Consider the following 21,592-nt stretch of genomic DNA (forward strand, 5'->3'; position numbering starts at 1 on the left):
AGAGGAATGAAAGAAACGGAGAGGAAGAGGAGAGGGGAAAAAGCACGGATATACGTGCTTCTTTGAAGGCTCTTAAAAGGCTGCATCGCGATACGCGTAACGTCATCGTTGTGCAAATTGAGTTCACTCAGACGCTCTAATCAATTTCGTCCTCCTCAAATTGATCTTTTTACTACGAACATTAAGAGTGTCATTGTTATACAACTCCCTGCGTTTCCATTCACAAGCTATCGCTACTTGCCGTACAAATATTATAGCCGAGAGATTGAGCCGGAGTATTTATTAATTTTTAAATAAAACATCTGACGTATGTGGGTTAAGAATTGAGAAAAATATATTTTGTGAACTTAACATTTATTTCGTATTTTCGTAACTGGATACGCTTTAATATTTCTCATTCGTCTTTATCTTTACAAAAAACTGAAACAATATAGGAAATTAAAAAAATTCATTCCTTTAAATTAAGATAATTTGTCGTCTGTTTCATACGGAAAATATAAAAAAAGTGTTGACATAAATTAGTGATACAAAACTATATTAGACTTCCAAAATTCTCGGAAACTTCCTGGCTTTAAAAATTAGAAATTCGAATTTACAGAATAAATTTCTTTTACAACTCGCCTATCTTTCGAGCGTCCTAAAGGAACCAATCAAGCGATCTCATACTACAGAGTATCACACGATAATTAAAAGTACTTAAACTGAAAATCATACGCAGCCTTCAAAACACAAACTGCACTCGTCTTTCGTGTTAAACGAAAGTTAAACGATCAGGGTAAAAATATAAAAGAATAAGAAAAAGCGAATAAACCATGATACGTATTTCATACATGGATTGCCAATTAGCGTTGCTAAGGTGTCCTCAATTAAACGTCCGTCATTCTCCAAGGACACATGCTATTTTGATTTTATTTATAATAATATTACATAAACAATAGCGCCTCATTTCATAATTTTTTAATAATATTTTTATAAATAACACACTACATATCACACTATTAATGTCAACTTATTATTAATGTGCACACTTTCGGTAATTATCCTTTTAAAGACTACGACACACACAAAAATTTAAGCAGTATAACGTGAGCAATAAGTGAAAATTGGCCAATTACGGTAGAAACCATAAGCCAATAACGTAAGATATAGTAAATCCAAAATATTAATTTACTTACTGCTTACGTCTTATTGCTTAAATTTTTTTGTGTGCCACAGTTTTTAAATGATGGACGCCGCAGCAACGCTAATCAGCAATCCACACATTCCTGGTAGAAAAATTTTACTGAAATTTCGCGTAAATTTAAAAATGATATTTTAACAAAATTGCTGAAAATTCGGTGAAATTTCACAGAAAAGTATATGTTAAAAATTCAACACAAAAATTTCAACAAGAATCGATTAATACCTACAAATATGAAATGTTTTTCGGTGTATATATTCAATCATGCACAACTTAATCTTTCATTCAAACGCATTCCCTCGGATGAGATAACGTTGAAACAGTTACATCTCTTGTAAATCTTAGACGTTTCTCGACAAAATTGCGTTTGCTGTAATTACAGAATTTCGCGGTCTCTCTTGATGGCGTTCTCGTCTTACTTTACTCCTTGCCATCAGAACGATACAATAATTTCCGTCCTGCCACGACGGTATTTTATTGTATGTGTGAGAACTCCGAGTACGTTACCAAAATACATAGCCATACAAACCATGTACTATCCTCGTAGATATATATACGTATATATCTGCGACACCGGCAGGTAACATTTGATCGATACAGTATCACCGGTCCGCACATTGGATGTTCCTCGTGAACACGTACGTATGCACGCTTACGTACAGTTGAAACTGTCCTGCGTCATAATTTGTGTATGTGTGCATATGTACGTGTGCTTTCAGGTAATACGTCGCTCACAGCTAGAAATTCTAGAGAATTGCAGCATCCATAGTATATATCAATCTACCAGAAGAAGAATTCGTTAACCAGAACCGCTAGCGACACATTTTCGTGTCATTCCTAAAATCAAAGTCATACAAAAAAAAAAACTATTATTGATACATTATTATTTTCACTTGACATAAAAAGTTTCCTGATCAAGTTGTCAAATTTTTAATAAGAAACGAAAGCAGTTTTTAACAAAGGAACAGTCTTAAAAATTCAACAGTTTTAATGTTAATAGCTCGATTACTTCTGGAACAAAGTCCGGAAAAAATTTTTATGAAATGACATGAAATTTTTCCAAATTAGATCTTGAAAAAAAAAACTCACTCTTTTTATTGATCAGTGTTTTTAAATCATGAATTTATTTTACATTTTTAAACATTTCAATCTGCGTATTATTAATCTTCACATGAATGATTGTGACAAAACATTGTTATCCATATTTCATATATCACGATAACATTTTGATTAATTTTAATATTGATAATGGCTATTAGAAAAGATTGTACAGTTAAAAGTCAGAATGGAAGTCTTTAATGAAAAATTTTAGGACGACAATGTAAGCGGCTCTAGGGAAATTATAACAAAGTGTCAAAATTGCGAAAGGACCAGGCTCGCAATAGTAGCTCGTAACAATACGCCCATATCGCGCACAATCCGTGTACTAGTACTGCAGTCAATTTCATCGAGATTATATCGGTCTTGCTCGCATCTCAGCGAGAAGATTCCTTCAGCATTCTACGGCCGGAATAAACACCCGACCGTGGGAGAAAGCGCTCCTTTCCACCCGAAACTTTCTACGCGAACTCACGTTCGTCGCAAACGTATATAGCAGCAGCAGCTCTGACAATCGCACCTAATCTCATCTCACCACGATGAGACTCGAATGTTTGTCTGCCGACGTGATCCCTGACGTTTCTGCTTTAACACGTTTGAGGGAATTCTGACAGCGTGTCTCGACACGCAAAAACAGAAAAAAGTCGGATTAACATCGATCGCAAAATTTCTATTTAAAAAAAAGATACTAAAGTAATACCATAATTTAAAAGCATTTTAAATCTGCGACAGATAATCCAAAATATTCATATATAATATTTCATATATAATATTGCCATAACGAGGATTCGCATGTACACTGAAAGAAAAGTTTTAGGTACTTGTGACTTTTTTGTAATTATATAGTACTATAATTATAGTTGCTACTGCTATAATATTAATAATAATAATTATATTTATAATAGTTCTATCACAAAATATAGTTTGTACCAAAACTTATCGTAAATATATTGTAGTTATTAGAAATGATTGCAGTTACTATAATTTAACTATAATTTATAGTCATTTTTTGGACTAAACATATAAAATATATGATTGCAATGACCATAGTTTAATTATAATTTATAGTCGTTTTTGGGGCCAACCATACAAAATATATATGATTGCCCAAAAAATGACTATAAACTATAGTAATTGCAATTATTTTTTTTATAATAATAACTATATTTATATTATCATTTTCTGTGTTAACTACATATAATTTTTGATAGAACTTTAAATATAATTATTATTACTAACATAGCAGTAATATATATATATATATCTGTAATTACACGGTACAATAATTATGTAATTGACCATGTAATTATACAAGTCACAAATAGCAACAATTTTTCTCTCAGTGTAGAAGGTCCAAGAATTTTTGGACATATTTATTCGATAGTTTTTAACTCCAATACTGTACTAAGTAACAAGTTTGCCGATAATTCTTGTGGGACTCGAGAAGTTGAATCAAGCTCGGACAGAGATACGTATAGCAAAATAAACGATCGCGAATGATACTTGATACTTTGACACATTTGCTGCACAGATACATGGACTTGTTAATATTGTATTAAATTCCTCGTGCAGCCGGTACGGTTCGACGATTCAATCAATTAATTTCATTCTCGGAATGGACAGTGCGCTGATGCAGCGAATGACAAGCAAACTCTATCTTATATTAAGCAATTATATAACTTGAGACGAGCAAGAAGCACACAAAATGTTTGAGATAAGAATATTCAAAATTTAAATATAGAGAAATAATACAAATTAATAAAATAATCATGCCTTTTAATCAGTGGCATTATCTTCAAAGTTTAATGTTACATTTGATTAATTTAAAAAGAAGTATCTATTTTTCTACAGTGTTTAAAACTTATTTCGCTGTTGGATCCGATCTGAATAAAACATTTATTTTAGGTCACCTTAGGCCTAATTTGCTTCTAATTGATCGCGAGTAATCCATTCATAACATTGTATTACAAGGGTTTTGTTTTTCAACACCTGAATGACAATTCTTATGTATTTTTAACTACTAAAAAAGAATTTAAGATTAAAAAAAGGTTCCATTACTCACAGATTTTAAGAAATCAAGGACTTTATTTTTGAAAAAATCTTGCAAACAATTTTTTCTTCTACTTTACACAGTTAAGTATATAAAAATCATCATTCAGGTGCTGAGAAACAGAAACTTTGTAAATCAATGTAATTTTTTCACATTAAATGCTACCAATAAATTATATTATTTTGATATATTACTTAAAATTCTATACTAAATAAGAAAAAGAGCTTCATATTTATTTTATATCATATTTCATATCACATTTATTTTCATATATTGTAAAAAAATATTTAAATTTGTGATAGCTAATTTCTATTATAAATTTGCGTTATTACATAAGAAATTCAAAAGCGGAATTTCTAAAAATTGAAAAGCGATGAAATTTTTTTGAAATTATTCTTTTTAATGTAAAAAATTCTACAAAAAACACTTATTACTTGAAACAGAATCTGTTACATTGTAAAATTTGATAAGGAATGCTATGTGGAGTGAGACGCGTCGGCGGACAAATTTACGCGCAGAAAATAATACGAATGCTCTAGTGATAGCGACACGCGCAATTGCGCTTATTAGTTCGTACATGCGGCGGATCGATCAATCCCGCAATCGATCACGAGTTCTTTCCTCGCGCGCGCGTTTTATTCTACCTTCATTCACGCTCGTTTACTTGCGAACACCGTATTCGTTCGACAGAACACACACATTACACATACACACATGTTATACCTATATGTGTATATACGATTTTTCGATGTGTACATCGTCGTTTTCTGCGCCATTGTGTCGCAGCCGATCCAGCAATTTCCGTGACTCTTCTGCGACTTCGCGATAATGCGCCTCTTTAAGGTCGATCGACACAATCGCGACACTTCTTCTCCATGTTCTAATCGTCGTCCTTCGCGGCGAGATTTCATACTTGCAAATAGTAAACGCTTCGAAGTATCCTTAGAGGGATTACCACGATCGACCTTCTCGTACTCGAGTTTTAATCCGACGAATCTGCAGAACAATCACCAACAAATCGGTTAATCAAGGTCAAGGTAAACGTGCACAGCACGAGATTGCGAATAGATTATGTTTAAATGAATCATGTGTATATATATTATATACACACATATACAACACATATGATATATCCCAATGAACTAACTAATCCAACTCTTACACTGTTAAAAATTTCATGAAATTTAATATACTTTTAATTTACACATTTTGAACTTAATTTCATGACATTCCATTAAATTTAATGTATTTATATCTGAAAAGTATATTTGTGTACATGTACATGAAATTTAATATACTTTTCATTAAATTTTATGAAAAGTATATTAAATTTCATAAATTTAATGTACACGTTCATTATATTTACGTAACTACTGTAACTTAATTTTCAGTTAGATCATTCATTACTTTTAATTTCATTCATAACCACAAGCTTCATTTACATATAAAGGAAGCTCGTGGTTACATTTCTAACAGTGTAGGTTAACTCTTAACCGAGGTTTAACTTATTCCTCATCTCTTGCTAATGCTAGAATTGGAAAGATATGAGAAATAAGTTGAATCTCGGTTAAGCGTTAACCGTGAATTGTGAAACTGAGCCTAAGAGTAACATTACACATCAATATTATAATTTTCTGCTGAACAAAATAATTGTTTTACGTACATGTGTTATATTATAATTACATATATTGGTGAGAGGAAAATTGTAATATTGACTGTTAGTTTGTGTTTACTGGGTACGAGACACATACATACAATACATTTGTATACTACATGTACATACATTTGATATTGAGCGCACGATTACAGAGTGCCCCTGAATTCACGCGCACACAGGATGTACAGTGCGATTTTCCATGCCAGAGGAAATAACTTTTTCTTTTAACAAAGTTACGTCCGGATGATGGTTTTTTAAATGAGAGTAGTTTTTAAAGCTGACGTGAATGAGAGACGAAGCAACTGTTTTAACATTTCACTAAAGATTTTATAATTAGCGTTATTTAAATCTCGCTATTTTGAATGCAGCTTACTTAAGAAAAAATGATGGAGTTGATATTTTTGAAGTTACGATTGATAATAAATTAAGTAGTGATTTAACCTGCACAAGAGAAAGTTTTATTCACAGATATGTAAAATAAGGAGACTTTTTTATTTATATACTTTACATTATTTTAAAACATTTAATTAGTCATTTTCAGAGTTCAACAATTAAGTAATCACAAATATCTTTGGACTATAGACTTTAGTTGAATTTAATCTACTTATCTGATCGACTTATTTTACTTTCGGCCGATATGTCTCAAGGATATCGTTTAGAAAAACAGAGAATTGTAATTCTATTTATTTTAAAAAGATTGTTCTCTCTATATTATATACATATATTCTGATATACTTTCCTTTTTTACCCTTCTTTACTTTATTTTGTTAAGTACTCAAAATAACAATTTTTAGATTTACCATGCATAATTGTTAAGATTTTTTAAAAATAGAAAAACAATATTATATACGTTTAGCGAGCGCCATTTCTGATTTATATATAATTTGAACGCAGCTTTTATCAGAGGAAAAAGCTTTCTTTGATACAAAGAATCTCACTGTGCACTCCACGTATGTGAATTCTAGGACATCCTGTATATTATCCAATTCTTCTAAATAAATGAAGGAACATTAACGAAAAAGTAAATAAGTCGACGTGATTTTTCTTTTTCGACGCAATAAGAGATTTTCGCTCACTGATTTGTATTACATGGATTGCTGATGTTTTGTATTCAATTAAAGGTCCGTTATGTTTATAAGAACAATTACCAAGATGAATTTATTTGTGAAATGTTTCGTTTTGATCAATTATTTATTGTCATATTACATAAACAACAATTTTGCATTTTTTACTTTACAATTTTTTAGTAATATGTATTTTTAAAAAGACACTAAATGTCACGCTATCATTAAATGTTACACGTGGCAATTGTTCTTGTAAAGTAATGAACGTTCAATTGGGGATATACTTTGATAATGCTAATTGTAATCCATCTACATATCAGTGGTTTCGCCATATTGTTTATGCATACTTATGGTCCACAGATAAATAAAAGGATATATATAGGCGACGATACTATGGCGCAACACGAGGAAGCTTATGTCAAGTATAGTTCGGCGTTTCCTTTTTCCGCCACCTATCATTCGAACGGAGACTCCTTTAAATTAATGTTATATATCCGTACACGACTTTCAAGCACCCTGCAAGAGCACGTTTTCTGCGACCTTTTTTCATCCGTGTGATTCTATTAAAAATGATTAAAGAAAAAAAAATAAGAAAAAACAAAGACACAAAACACACTCTGAAACGCAAAAACTCTCAAGAGTTTTGAGACAAATACTAATGTACTTAAACCATCTGTGAGTCTGCCTCGTCTTTTATAAAGTTCTTGCTATATTCAATCTATTGTATATATTCAATTTGTATGCCCTATTGTCCCTATATTGATATAATCAATCAATCTCAACGGACTGTAATCCATCTCTCAGCAGAAAAGTAAGTATATTCTTTTGAATGATATTAACTGAAAAAGTCATCTGATTTTTTTTTACGTAAACGATTACTCAGAAGTTTGTAATTAAATCTATATCCATGTTTTCAAATACCAATAAATTGGAAAACAATTAATATAATACAACATGTTATTAATAGTAATGATTTTAAACGAGATGTTTTTGTATCACTGAGGTATAAAAACGTTGCAGGTGACTATTCCCGGATTAATTAATTAAGATCAGAAAAATTCTATAACAATTTTGAAATTCTGGAAAATTAATATAGTTAAATAAATATAACACCGTATTTTTAAATATAATAAAAATAATTAATAAAGCTACAGTTTAATTTTATAAAAGTATTTTTTCTTTATTCTTTAATATATTTTTTCTTTTAACTTGTTTTTTCGAATATTCTAGCCAACATAATGAAAGTCATTTTTTTCTTAGATTAGATAACGCGCTAAATCTACATTTCCTCTAAAAATAAAAACTTACAGTAATCCATCATATCGAGTGAGTAGATTCAACAGGTGCTTTTGGCGGGGACAGATCCCTCGTCTTCAAACTCGTTGTTCGATACTCCTAACCGATCGTTCGAGATTTTTCGATATTTTACGAAGTGTATCATTTAACTAAACAACGCGATAAACACACGAAATATTCACTAACAAATGTTTGTCACATAAAATTCTCTTGACTGACAAATCAGATATAAATGCCGTCGAGTCGTGCAAAGTTGACAGACGCGAAGCATTAACGCTATCGAGACTCTCGAGCGATATATCGAATTGACCACGTGCGTTATATAACCTTACTCCAGATTTCAGAGCATTCGCTTGGCAACCATCGGCAATTAAGAGTAGTTGCGTGTCGGTCACACGCTAGTGATTGTTTAAATGAGGTTGATGTGTAGAAACGTTTTTCACGAATTCCTTGTAAAAAACGAACGGAATCTTTAAAAGGAATTACCGAGGAAAATTATAACCAAATTGTCTTCTAACATAGAAGGACAACAAAATAGAGATATTTCCAGTGAGTTTTGAGGAATTAATGAATAATAGGAAATTTCTTGCCAACGCGATCCAGGCGATCCAGCGAGTCATTTGATTCATCATCTGGACATGTGGACTCTATAGTGGATTGGCATACATGTAATATGTTTTATATATGAATGATAGCGGCAATTGATTTTTAAAATAGAATGACTTACAGAGAGAGAAATCTAATTATTTAATACTGGTCAATTTAATACTGGAAAGTAATGATTAATTGCTTACTTATGCAATATCTCCAAGGGATCACATTCACATCACAATAGCCAGGAAGAAAATATGATGTGACTATGAGATTGTCATAACAAAATAACACAAAGTCATTCGCATATAATTATTGTGATATCACATTTGTGATAAAGCGGACATTCGCACATCACTATGACGTAACCATTTGTTGTGATTGTTGTGATGTAATTGTGACAGTTTTTGATATGGGGGTACACTTCAATATCTCAGAAACGTTGAATTGTAACATTGCGAATATTGCGTCAACATTGTGAATGTTGCATCAACGTTGCGAAATGTAGATTCAACATTCAAAAAACATTCACATTTTATTGTTGACAATTGCAACATCACAGTAATGTTCTTTCAATGTTCTATGCTGCATTATTATTAGTATTAAAAGCACTGAATAACTAATACTTAAAATAATTAATCCCTATCTCCCAGTATTAAATTTCTGTAAGGACAATCATTAATTTAGTAATTAAATTTCTGAATGTGTATATATATATATATTTGTATTATTTTTAGCTTTGATTATCTCTCCTGGTAGAGTAGCTAGAATTTCATAGTGATCGTTATCATAATGATAATGCGATAGTAAATACCAGACCGATATCGCAGTGAGCAAGTAATCAACAACTAGAAGTGTTCAAGTCATTAAGCAAGTAGAAGATAGTTTGAAAGTACAGATATTTGAAGACAAATGAGTAAAACACTGAGTCAGCAATTGAGCAACCGGAGGTTGCTTGTCGACCTCCTAGCTCTGATGTTTGGTCTGGGTGCTTGGATCGGTGTAAATGGTGTCTACGTACAGTTGCCACTGATAGTACATACAGCTCCAGAAGGATGGAGCCTACCTGCACACATGGTGATGCTAGTGCAAATTGCCAACCTAGGTCCCATACTGTACACTTTATATATAAAGTAAATCTATGTTTTATAACATTCTTTGGGATAATTGTGTAACGAATCTAATACAAATGTATCTTTCAGGTACACTGTTTGGGCATATGACAAATATATTATTTATGCCCTGCTGGCCGCAGGAATGTACGCCTGTATAGCATTGGGTTTCCTGTATGATCATACCTCAGTTGTGTTTGGCAAAGAACACTCGACTGCCCTTCTGTCGTTGATGTTTGTGACTGCCCTCGTCGGATGTACGAGTTCTGTTCTTTTCATGCCGTACATGAGGAACTATCGTGAGATTTACTTAGTGTCTTATCTCGTCGGTGAGGGACTGAGCGGATTTATACCGAGCGCAGTAGCGCTGATTCAAGGCGTCGGTGATAATCCAGAATGCGTCAACATCACCAAGCCAAACTCGACCCACCTGGAATTCATGCCTGCAGAATCGGATCCGAGATTCTCTTCCCAAATATTTTTCATCTTCATCGGGATTCTGTTATGTCTGAGTTTTTTTTCGTTCTTAAGTTTGAACTCTTTACCTGTAGCACGCGGGGAGAGAGTCAAACTACCGAGCAGCATGGAAATGCTGCCGACTGACACGACGGCACCGCCGAGCTACAAAACGAATACCGGCTGGAAAATGCCGAGATTTAGCTATTATTATTTATTAGTCATGATGGCTGTAGTATGTTTCCTCGGTAACGGTACTTTACCGAGCATACAGTCGTACTCCTGTCTACCATATGGCAGTATAGCGTATCACTTGACAGTCACGCTAGCTTCCATAGCTGGCCCATTGGCCATGTCTTTAGGTTTCTTTGTAAAAACACCGGAGGTGAAGCTCCTCAATATCCTTATGGCGGCTATTTTGGCACTTTCAGGCTTCGTCTTATATCTGGCCGCGAAATCGCCTTATCCTCCCTTGCAAGATTCATGGGTGGGTGAATTGATGGTAGTCTTTATATGGATAATGCTATGCGGTTTAATTGGATTCGTAAAGATGGGCATTACGACGTTATATCGACCCGATCCCGGAAGGGGTCTTTACTACACTGGTGTTGCGACACAAATCGGATCATTAATAGGTGCAATCACCACGTTCGTTTTGGTCAATTATGCAAAAGTATTTCAGTCTTATTCATCCTGCATGCATCTTGCAAAAAATTAACGTATTCTGTACTTAGTCTTACCAATTATTTGCGTTATTGGTAATATTAGAAAATCTATTTTTAGACAATTTTTTTCTCAGGAAAAATATTAGCTTCTTTATTTTGTATTAAATTAATATCAGATATATTTTTTTGCAATTGTTGGGTGAAGATAACTTGTGATTCTTACTATTCTTTTATTTTTATATGTATATTACTATACATATAAAAATGCTTAGCGATTATTAATTTACTAACTTTATTATCCTCAGAGAAAAATATAAGCATAAAAATAGCAACTATACAAGTTTTATATGTATCTAGAATTGATATATATAATTTAACAATATAAATAAAATACACGCACGCGCACACGCACGCACGCACACGCACGCACACACACACACACACACACACACACACACACACACACACACACACACACACACACACATATAAAATTTAGTAAACTATTTTAGTTGTAATAACTATAAAATATGGTTTGTTCAATTATGTACATTAATTCTACTTGTATAGTTGTCGTCAAGTAAGGCGCCTCCAGACGATATGGTCAATATATAGGCCAACTTTGTGCACATTCGCTAAATATTGACATATTCAACATGAATAATTATGTATATATATGTATATGTATGATATTTGCTAATGTTGGCCATATCGTCTGGAGACGCCTTTATAAATGCTACCACTATGTCTTTTTCTCTGAGTGTATTTTCTCTGAGTGTATAAATCCAATACTCGCCCAAGACATGAATGTACATATAAAACAATAACGTTTTTTCTTCCTATTCTCGTGCATTTCAAATAGTTCTTCCTTGATAGATTCCTTATTTGGTGCCCAAACTGTGCCCAGTAAAACTGTTTTAATATTTTGTGGAACAGAGACTCAAGTTCTTTGCACACATTGCGCTTTCAAAGCATGACGTGCACTTTTTTCTCACAATCGGTTGAATATATATTTGATATAATATTTAACAATCTACATTAAGTACTTAATATTTGAACAGCTCAACTTCATTGTTAGGTATGCACAGATGTGTGCCACACAGTTTCATCTCACGCGGTGTTTCCTTTTATAATTACATAAGCACTTTATCTGATAAATTTTATTGAGCAGATTAAGAATCAGTGTTGAAAAAGGAGAACAATTCGTATATCCTAACTTTAATTATACAATATCTTTATGACTCTGCTTTTGTTAAATTTATGCAAAGGAAGAGTTCCATAGATATTTTCATCTATCGTTCGAAGAAGTAACGTGTATGCATATGCATGTCTGTGATATTTTACAAATACTTAAACTGTCAAATATCAGTATTGGTGTGAGTGATCGATTACTTCTGTTCAGAGTGCCGATGTGGTAGAGCGATTACTTTTAATTGTCGGCGAAGTCACGCTCCAATCATTTACTATATTACGCAAAAATAGATAAAGAAACAATTGACGATACAATGAGAGACGATTGGCGAATAGACTATTACTTTGGACACGTCAAATTGTGATCTTCTCGTAATCTTAATCGGCATCAATAAAATATTTATCGAGCTGGTCATCGCGGCGTTGCTCCGGAAAGCTGGAATTTGTCTACGTAAGCGACTCAATTCGCGAACGTCGATCTCATGATATATGCCCTCTTACGCAAGAATAAATGCCAGCCAGACTGTTAACAGTCCCATAGCGAGAACCTGCGAGCACAATAGGGACAGTATGCACAACGACTCGGTTGGCACTTGTTTTTGTGTAAGAGCTGAGAGAACTGAGTCGCTACATCAATTGATATTTTTTTACAACAGAACATTCGTCATCGGTGACGAGGACATAGCTTGATTTTGTTGGTTTCGGTTTTCTTCCCTTAGCACGCCCAACTTGAAGTTCTCGGGGCAATATTATTTCTTGTTTCTGACCCTTGTGCTCGTACTATCACTCATTGCATTTATCGTTCTACATTTGTACGAAGCAACAAGAACTCGTTGCGATCCAAATTTTCTCGCAAGCTATAAGCGACGAGTAGTATTGATAACATTGATCACACATTAGACAAGAAAAAAATGAGATAATAAAGAGTAACAAAGCGAACAGTTCGTCCGTATTTAGGAAAGTTTATTGTACATTCTGATTAGAGTCTGTTACTTCTTCAGTAATAGATTTCTGCCAAGTATCCAACCATATTTTTATCTATATAGACATCTCGCCTATCAGTTGTCCATTATTTGCGCCCAATTCGTGAACCCACTCGCATGCTTTTTGACAATTTGGATCATGGTAGCGAATATAAAGATTATTAATTGCCTATCTCTGGTATGTTTGATTACTGGATGCTTACATTATGTGCATAGCTCTATTATCTCCTGCATCCCCGTTGCAAAAATCAACGGTCAGTGTCGGATTGATCGGCCTGTCCTGGATCAGACGGGCTTGGCGAACGATGCGATTATTTCGTTCGTTTTAATATCAGTTGTTTCAAGGCATATAACTTCTATTTTGGGGACAATTACTAAAAGGCTTCTATATATAATGATGGCTCGAACTATTTTTATGTACAAATTAGAAACAAAAATAAGCGGACAATAAGAAAAATAAAGAGTTTTTATGAAGATAGTAAGAATATCTTATACTTTTAGTGGTAGAGAGAGAGAGAGAGATAGGTTGAAAATGTATTGTTCCAATTTACGAACGAAAGGATATACTTTATTTAAGTAGAGGTAGTATAATATATGTATGTATATACTTCCTACATTATTATATTTAAAAAATTCCAGAAATCAAGAAGCCAAGATGCCATGTATGTACATTTAAGAAATTTATGTAATTACACCTGAGTAGTCTATTAGCAAAAGTTGTTAGCTTTACTTGAAATTTTTTTTTTTTTTGCGAAAGCGAAAAAACTTGTATAACTTTTCGTATTCAATCTATTAATAAGATTTTTTAAATCCAGAAAATTTAAATATTTTAGGTAACGAAACGTGTAATATGGTATGTGAAATACACAATTTCTATTGATCAAAATAGAATGAGTAGTTTTGTAGCGAAAAAAAGATTTAGCTAATTTTGAAACAAAACGTCTACCATTTTTATTAAATATGTCTTTAATAAATATAATTGCACTTGAAGCAATAGGAATTTAAGAATTCTTTTTTTAGAATTAAACCGGCCAGATTTTTGCCTTTGATTTTAAGAGTTAATAACTATTTCAGCACATTTTTGAAACATTTAATTCATGACTAAGAAGCAAAGGAATTTTGGAGTTCCAATACCTTATTTAAAATTTTTTTTTATTTTGGATATACGAGTAAGCTTTTGCATTTCGACATTCACATAAAAAAATTATGTAATACATCTATGCATTTACAATTTCTGTAGATGTATTTAACATAGTACATGTATTTAATATATTACATACTAGCAAAGTACGTAATATATTTTAATAGCGAAAGTGTATTCACAACTTTTACATTACAAAGCCATGTGAACAGTCGCTACTTAACAATAAATAATATAAACATAGTTATATATTTTAATATAATTATTATAGAACATACTGTTGCAAAAATTTATTCAAATATTTATTATTTACAACAAATTAAATCTCTAAATTGGAATCAATTGTTTTACAAACGTAATTTGAACAGAGCATTATAATTATTATTTTCAAATAAAACTTATATTTTGTAACTTTTATTTGCTGAAGATCCCGTTGTCAGAATCCTTCATCTCTCAGTTGGACGGAGAATTCACCTCCGTTGATTAAGTTTATTAAACGAATAAACAAATTTAATTTTTTCTCGAAAAGAAATAAATCGAATGTATATCGATCGAGATACATGCATTTCTTTCGTGACACTCTATATAGATGGCGTTGCTTGTGTGCAAAGACCTTAGGCTGGAATCAGACTACGCATTGAAGATTGAGGTTAAAGATTGAAGATTGAAATTTGACCAATAAGGACAAAGAAATTTTAGCTCCTTTCATTTCCATTGGTCAAATTTGAATTTTTCAATCTTCAATCTCCTTCAATGCATAGTTTGATTCCGGCCTTAGAACATATACTACTGGAAGAGGAATAGGGCGCTGAACGTGAAGCCAACATCTGTGCGAGAGAGAAAGGTAAAGAGGTCCTAATGTTCGCAATGCGCATGTGCAGCACCGCCGCTGTGTGAATTATACACAGTTGGTTTAGTATTTCTTACATTCGTACATTACACAGATGCGTAAGACAACGGTGCTGTGTGGTGCTGCGCATGCACATTGCGAACATTAGGACCTCACTACCTTTTTCTCTCGCACATAGTGTTGCCAGCTCTACCGTTTTAGTGGTAGATTTACCGTTTTGGCTCACGAACCTTATTGCCTACTGTTTCAGCTAGGTTATCTACCGTCTTTCTTTATTTTATTTTGCATTATATTTATAAGGTGCGTTCAGGGAGGCGCTATTAGTGCTATTGTGTCATTCTATCCTTGTTTTACGTCTGATAAACAACGAAGATAGAATGACAGAAGTAGCGCTATTAGCGTCTCCCCGAACGCACCAATATAATATCCTATGTTACTACTCATTTTACTCAAAGACAAGAAGACTAGAACTAAGGAGGATCAACTCGCGTGGTGGGAGTGAGTCAAAAAACGTCCGCGGCTATTAACACGATGTGCAGCGGCACTGCGCATTGTGTGAAAGTTCGATATAAGAGCGACAAAGTGACGATTATAAAACGACAGAGCGACGACTATATAGAGCGTCAGAGAGGACTAATGAAGCGCAAGAGTGGGGGAAGTTATCCGTCGCCACTTTTTGCCTCACCCCCACTACCGCTATTGGCACGAGTTGACTCTCCTTAGTTCTAGTCTTCTTGCTCAAAGATTAGTATCTCCTATCCGCCATGTTGTTCGCGCATCTCGCGCATCCTTCTGATTGGACGTTAGTATCGTATACACTATTGTGTCATTGGTCTAGGTTACTTTTTATAAAATATTAAATAATTTGTAATAATCATCAATGTAATTATCAATGAGAAATTTATAAATAAAGATTAAAGGAAAAAGTATATGAGTACATTCTTTTTATTATTTTTACTTTTTTGCTACTGAGTTGTTTTCGGTTATGTATTACTTATAACTACAATATTTTTTCTATTTTCTAACAGTTTTACGAAATTTCTTCAAAAAAAAATAAAAGAGTACCGCTTTAAATGGGTGCGTTCAGCAGAACTTTTGTTTTGCAACTGTTGGAAGTTTCCTTCGCGCTAATTGAATCATACTTTTAGATCTAGAAGAATGGTCCTATCTCAGCAGACAATCATAAAACGGTTGCAAAACTGTTGAAGCCCATGGCACATACAAAAACGTAAGGCCGTAAGACGTAAGCAGTAAGGAAATCGTAATGCGTGATCTACAATGGGCAGTAGTAGTAGTGGATTAAGAAGTTGGCGTAGAAATCAACCAATCATAATCGAATATGAGGAGAATAATCAACCATGATTGATCGATTTCTACGCCTATTTCTTAATCCACTACTGCCACTGTCCATTGTAGACCACGCATTACATTGGATTCGCTACTGGCCTTACGTCGCTATCGTTATTGGCCAATTCGCTTACTGATTACATCTTACAGCTTTACGTTTTTGTATGTGCCATGGGCTTAAGTCTGCTGAACGCAGCCAATGTCAAATCTACTGCTTTTTTGGCATATCCTCTATTTACCGTCCAATTTTTCAACCATCTGGCAACACTGCTCGCGCAGATGTTCGCTTCATCTCGGTATACTTGATATATTTATACCCGTATTCATAGTCGGGCCTTATATTTAAGGCTTCCTTAAATTTATCTTTAGATGCTCAGTAGCCAATGAAATCATTCGTAGAGCATCTAAAGATAAATTTAAGGAAGCAAATTAAAGGAAATTTAAGCGGGGAGCACAGACTTTTGCATAACGCATAACATGTTGCATAAGAACTTCAATGCATAAGAAATTCAATCAATCAGAATTCTTTATTTCATGGAAAGGAAGGAAACGGAGGGCTTTGATTGGTACATTTTCTTATGCATTACGTGTTATGCGTTATGCAAGAGTCTGTGCTCCCCGCTATAAATATAAGGCCCGACTATGAATACGGGTGTAAGCCTCTTATGGACCATGTCATATTTTTTTAAGAGGTTATGGCGTGGCGAAGCAATAGGGTTGTCAATAAATGTATGTGTTTTGTAAAAAATAGCATGAATTATTCTTGTCTAAGGAGGTCAAAGATTTCATCGAAAGATAAATCATCGTCTGAATTAGATGATTTTACATATTCTGCCGAATCTGTATCGGAAAGGCTCTCCTTAATATGGTCCATTGAATTTGAAGCGCTCAGTACGAATCTGTATTGAGATACAATGTGATGACAAAAATTTAATAGTGATAAAATATTTAGCATTTAATGTTATAATTATATTATTCCATAATTATACGACAGCTATTACTTTTAACAGCTATAGATTTAAATACAAATAGATTTAAATATATGATCAATATAAGAATTTTACTGGCGAAAAATGTTCTACAAAATTCTACAAAAAAATAAGGATATACTACAAAAAACTTCAAAAAATATTTGTCAAAATCTACGAAATTTTACATGAATCAGAAAGATGCTACAAAGATCTATATAAAAATGCTAGAATTGAAACACTGATTTTTATTGATATGTCTATAAAAATGGAATTTTTTATGGAAATTTAAAACAAAATTTGAATTCCAAATCCCATAATTATTATACATAGATTATTTAAAAGATTTCCATGGTCATTTCCCAGGTAGCAACACATGTCATTTTGACGTCAAAAGACGTTATTTTGACGTCAGCTTGCTACCAGGGTTATGAATAATTATAGTATTCTACGAGTGAGTAAAATGTTTTAAAATCTCGTTGTTCCTTCAATTTTCAAAATTTATAAGTTTATACTATTTTCTAAGTCATTATAACTTTAATGAAATAACACTTTTGCGTGTGCTTGATTTTAGAAAATTGTAATTTTTAGTACTATTGAGCAGATAAAATTACTGTAAAGATAAAATAAATCTTTATAAGATAAAAAAGAATCGAAAAACATAAATTTCTACAAAGTTTATGCTTGTGTAAATCTTTATGGTTATTGATAAAAATATTTTCGCCAGAGCAACACTTAAATTGAATGTTTGTAGCTTATGATTGTTTACAAGAATAATCTCTCTACAATTTATTGCTTGATAAGTTATACTATATGTAAAACATATGCCAAGTAAGCAAGAAACATTTTAAAACATTTTAGTTACAACGTTGCTACAACGTTGCTGCAATGTTTCAAAACGTTTCTTGTTTATTGGGTGGTATAAGGTTCATCACAGGATTCTGATTTAATTATAAAATTAAGTGCATAAATATACATTTTTTAAAACAAAAATAAAAAAGAAGAAAAATAAGTAAAAAAGAACTAAAAAAAAAGCTATTACAAAAAAAGTATATACATACATGTATGTACATCACGAACAAAAATGAAATAAAAAGAAATACATATTAATGTAAATAGAATTACAAATGAAGGCAAATTCATTGTATGTTGCAAGCAAAAAACTTCTCATATATAATAATATTAGTCACGAATTTTTTAAATAAGAAGACAAATATAAACTTCTATTTATGCTATTCGATCATATTTCTTTTAATAATTGTTCATGCGATAGAAAAGTATAAATGTAAATTGCTTTTTTTTCTTTTAATCTTTTCAATATTTTTTAAACTTTCTCTGTTATTCTATTTATTATACTTAAACTGTCTAAAATGTATAATCATAATATTTAATTTAGTACATTACTTGTGCTAATATATATATTTCCAAAATTATGACGAAAGTTATGATAACATCTTATACAATTATGTAACATATGGTACCAAATGTAATAATACAATATGACTAGAAAAGTAATTTTGATTTTCTACTTATTATAAGAAGAAATAATTAAACACTTAATATATAAATATATCACATATTATGCCTTATAGATCATATTCGTATGGAAGGCAATAATTAATAGTATACATGAAGTATATGTGAAGTACTTACTCGTGATTTCTGCTGAAATGATATTTTAAAGATGTTATATTCTGGCTTTTAACTGTTACTTTACATAATTTACATGTTGCTTCTGTATTGCTTTCTGTGATATAATAGTCCCAAATCCAATAGAATTTTACTTCATTCTTCTCTTCTTCTGCTAATTTGTCTGGATGTGCCTCTATCAAGTGATTATGTAAAATATTTAAGTGTGTTATACATATACGAAATATTGCATTACAATGATTGCATCCTGCTCTGTTCCTTGTCAACTTTGTGTAATGTTCACGCATCCAGCGACGTATTGGGATAAAATTGTATGGAGTTCCCCTGAGAAAATAATTTCTGATCAGCTACTTATTATAAAGGTAATTAACGAAAGAATAAATAAATGTTTCATATAATATAGATAGATTATATTTGTATAGAAAATGCTAGGTTTAATTCGTAAGATCCATTTAAATGTATTACAGTTGACGCAAACCGATTATTACATACAAATTGTCAGACAATTTTGTTGAGTTGGATGAAGCTTCTTGACGTTTTGCTTTTCTTAGAGTTATATCCTTGTTTGCATCTATGTCATCATCTGAACTGCTTTCTTCGTTATCTATTACGTTATCTGAAGTTGGACCTGATATCCTATATTTAAATGTAAAAGAAATTATCAAAAAGGCGAGAATAAAAATGCTGTAAAGATATTATTCCCAATTATGTACAATAATCTATTATGTGGAAGTTGTGAAAATTATCATTTTTTATTCATTCTTATTACTGGAACATTTAAAAGCGATCAGGATCGTAGCAATCAAGTTGATTCGAATATTTTACAAATCTGATCATTACTCGGTAAAAATTAAAGTGATCAAATATTACTACTTTTTTTTATACATGGTAAAAATTTGAATCTGTGATGCTTTTTGTACAAAATAAAACTGCAGTATATTTATATATATATAGTACGAATAGATATGTTTTATATTATATTTGACGAGACACGCATATTTGAAAAATTTTTCGATAAATGGATACTCTCGTCTGGGTTACATTTTCTTTCACAAATATTGATTATTTTCTTGTAATTAGTTTTACACATTCCTCATTACGTTTATAAATTTTTTACTACACTTAAGGTATATATGAGATGCTTACTCATGATGTCTTTTTAAATGCCGTTTTAATTGAGATGCATCCTGGTATCTAACTGTTACTTTACATAATTTACATGTTGCGTCTTTATTGCTTCCTGTGATATAATAGTCCCAAGCCCAATGGAATTTCACTTCATTCTTTTCTTCTTCTGTTAATTTGTCTGGATGTGTCTCTATCAAGTGCTTATGTAACTTATATAAGTGTGTTGTATGTATACCAAATTTTGTATTACAATGATTGCATTCTGCTCTGTTCCTTGTCAACTTTGTGTAATGTTCACGCATCCAGCGACGTATTGGAATTAAATTGTATGGTGTTCTCCTGAGAAAATAATTTCTGATCAGTTACTTATTATAAAGGTAATCGACGAAATAATAAATAAATGTTTCATATAATATAGATAGATTATATTTGTATAGAAAATTCCAGGTTTGATTCGTAAGATCCATTTAAATATATTATAGTTAACGCAAAGCGATTATAATTACTCGTTAATTGCTTCTGTTCCTTCTGCACATTCGTACAAATTGTCAGACAATTTTGTTGAGTTGGATGAAGCTTCTTGACGTTTTGCTTTTCTTAGAGTTATATCCTTGTTTGCATCCATGTCATCATCTGAACTGCTTTCTTCGTTATCTATTACGTTATCTGAAGTTGGACCTGATATCCTATATTTAAATGTAAAAGAAGTTATCAAAAAGGCGAGAATAAAAATGCTGTAAAGATATTATTCCCAATTATGTACAATAATCTATTATGTGGAAGTTTTGAAAATTATCATTTTTTATTCATTCTTATTACTGGAACATTTAAAAGCGATCAGGATCGTAGCAATCAAGTAGATTCGAATATTTTACAAATCTAACCATTACTCGGTAAAAATTAGAGTGATCAAATATTACTACTTCTTTTTATACATGGAATAAAAATTTGAATCTGTAATGCATTTTGTACAAAATAAAACTGCAGTATATTTATGTATATATAGTACGAATAGATATGTTTTATATTATATTTGAGGAGACACGCATATTTGAAAAATTTTTCGATAAATGGATACTCTCGTCTGGGTTACATTTTCTTTCACAAATATTGATTATTTTCTTGTAATTAGTTTTACACATTCCTCATTACGTTTATAAATTTT

The 21,592-nt window shown here is 32.0% G+C and overlaps 2 protein-coding genes and 1 pseudogene across 2 annotated transcripts; 2 read left to right on the forward strand and 1 right to left on the reverse strand.

Moving 5' to 3' along the window:
• Positions 1 to 8,758: 8,758 nt before the first annotated feature.
• Positions 8,759 to 11,287, forward strand: LOC108725976 (solute carrier family 52, riboflavin transporter, member 3-A). Its single transcript, XM_018453313.1, has 3 exons — positions 8,759 to 9,013; positions 9,674 to 10,069; positions 10,139 to 11,287. The coding sequence occupies exons 2-3, from the start codon at positions 9,849 to 9,851 to the stop codon at positions 11,220 to 11,222; spliced, it is 1,305 nt and encodes a 434-aa protein (XP_018308815.1). The 5' UTR covers positions 8,759 to 9,013; positions 9,674 to 9,848; the 3' UTR covers positions 11,223 to 11,287.
• Positions 11,288 to 11,972: 685 nt separating this feature from the next.
• On the forward strand, positions 11,973 to 13,932 carry LOC108725961 (solute carrier family 52, riboflavin transporter, member 3-like; annotated as a pseudogene).
• A 3,506-nt stretch (positions 13,933 to 17,438) lies between these two features.
• LOC108725962 (uncharacterized) lies at positions 17,439 to 21,576 on the reverse strand. The gene is made up of 6 exons (XM_018453298.1): positions 21,566 to 21,576; positions 21,019 to 21,113; positions 20,446 to 20,752; positions 19,841 to 19,935; positions 19,303 to 19,609; positions 17,439 to 17,580 (listed from the first exon to the last, which is right to left on the reverse strand). Exons 1-6 carry the CDS (start codon positions 21,574 to 21,576, stop codon positions 17,439 to 17,441), a joined length of 957 nt encoding a protein of 318 aa, XP_018308800.1.
• Positions 21,577 to 21,592: the final 16 nt, after the last annotated feature.

This window comes from Mycetomoellerius zeteki, unplaced genomic scaffold (assembly GCF_001594055.1).
Source record: "Mycetomoellerius zeteki isolate Tzet28-1 unplaced genomic scaffold, Tzet1.0 scaffold377, whole genome shotgun sequence".
Classification (NCBI taxonomy): domain Eukaryota; kingdom Metazoa; phylum Arthropoda; class Insecta; order Hymenoptera; family Formicidae; genus Mycetomoellerius; species Mycetomoellerius zeteki.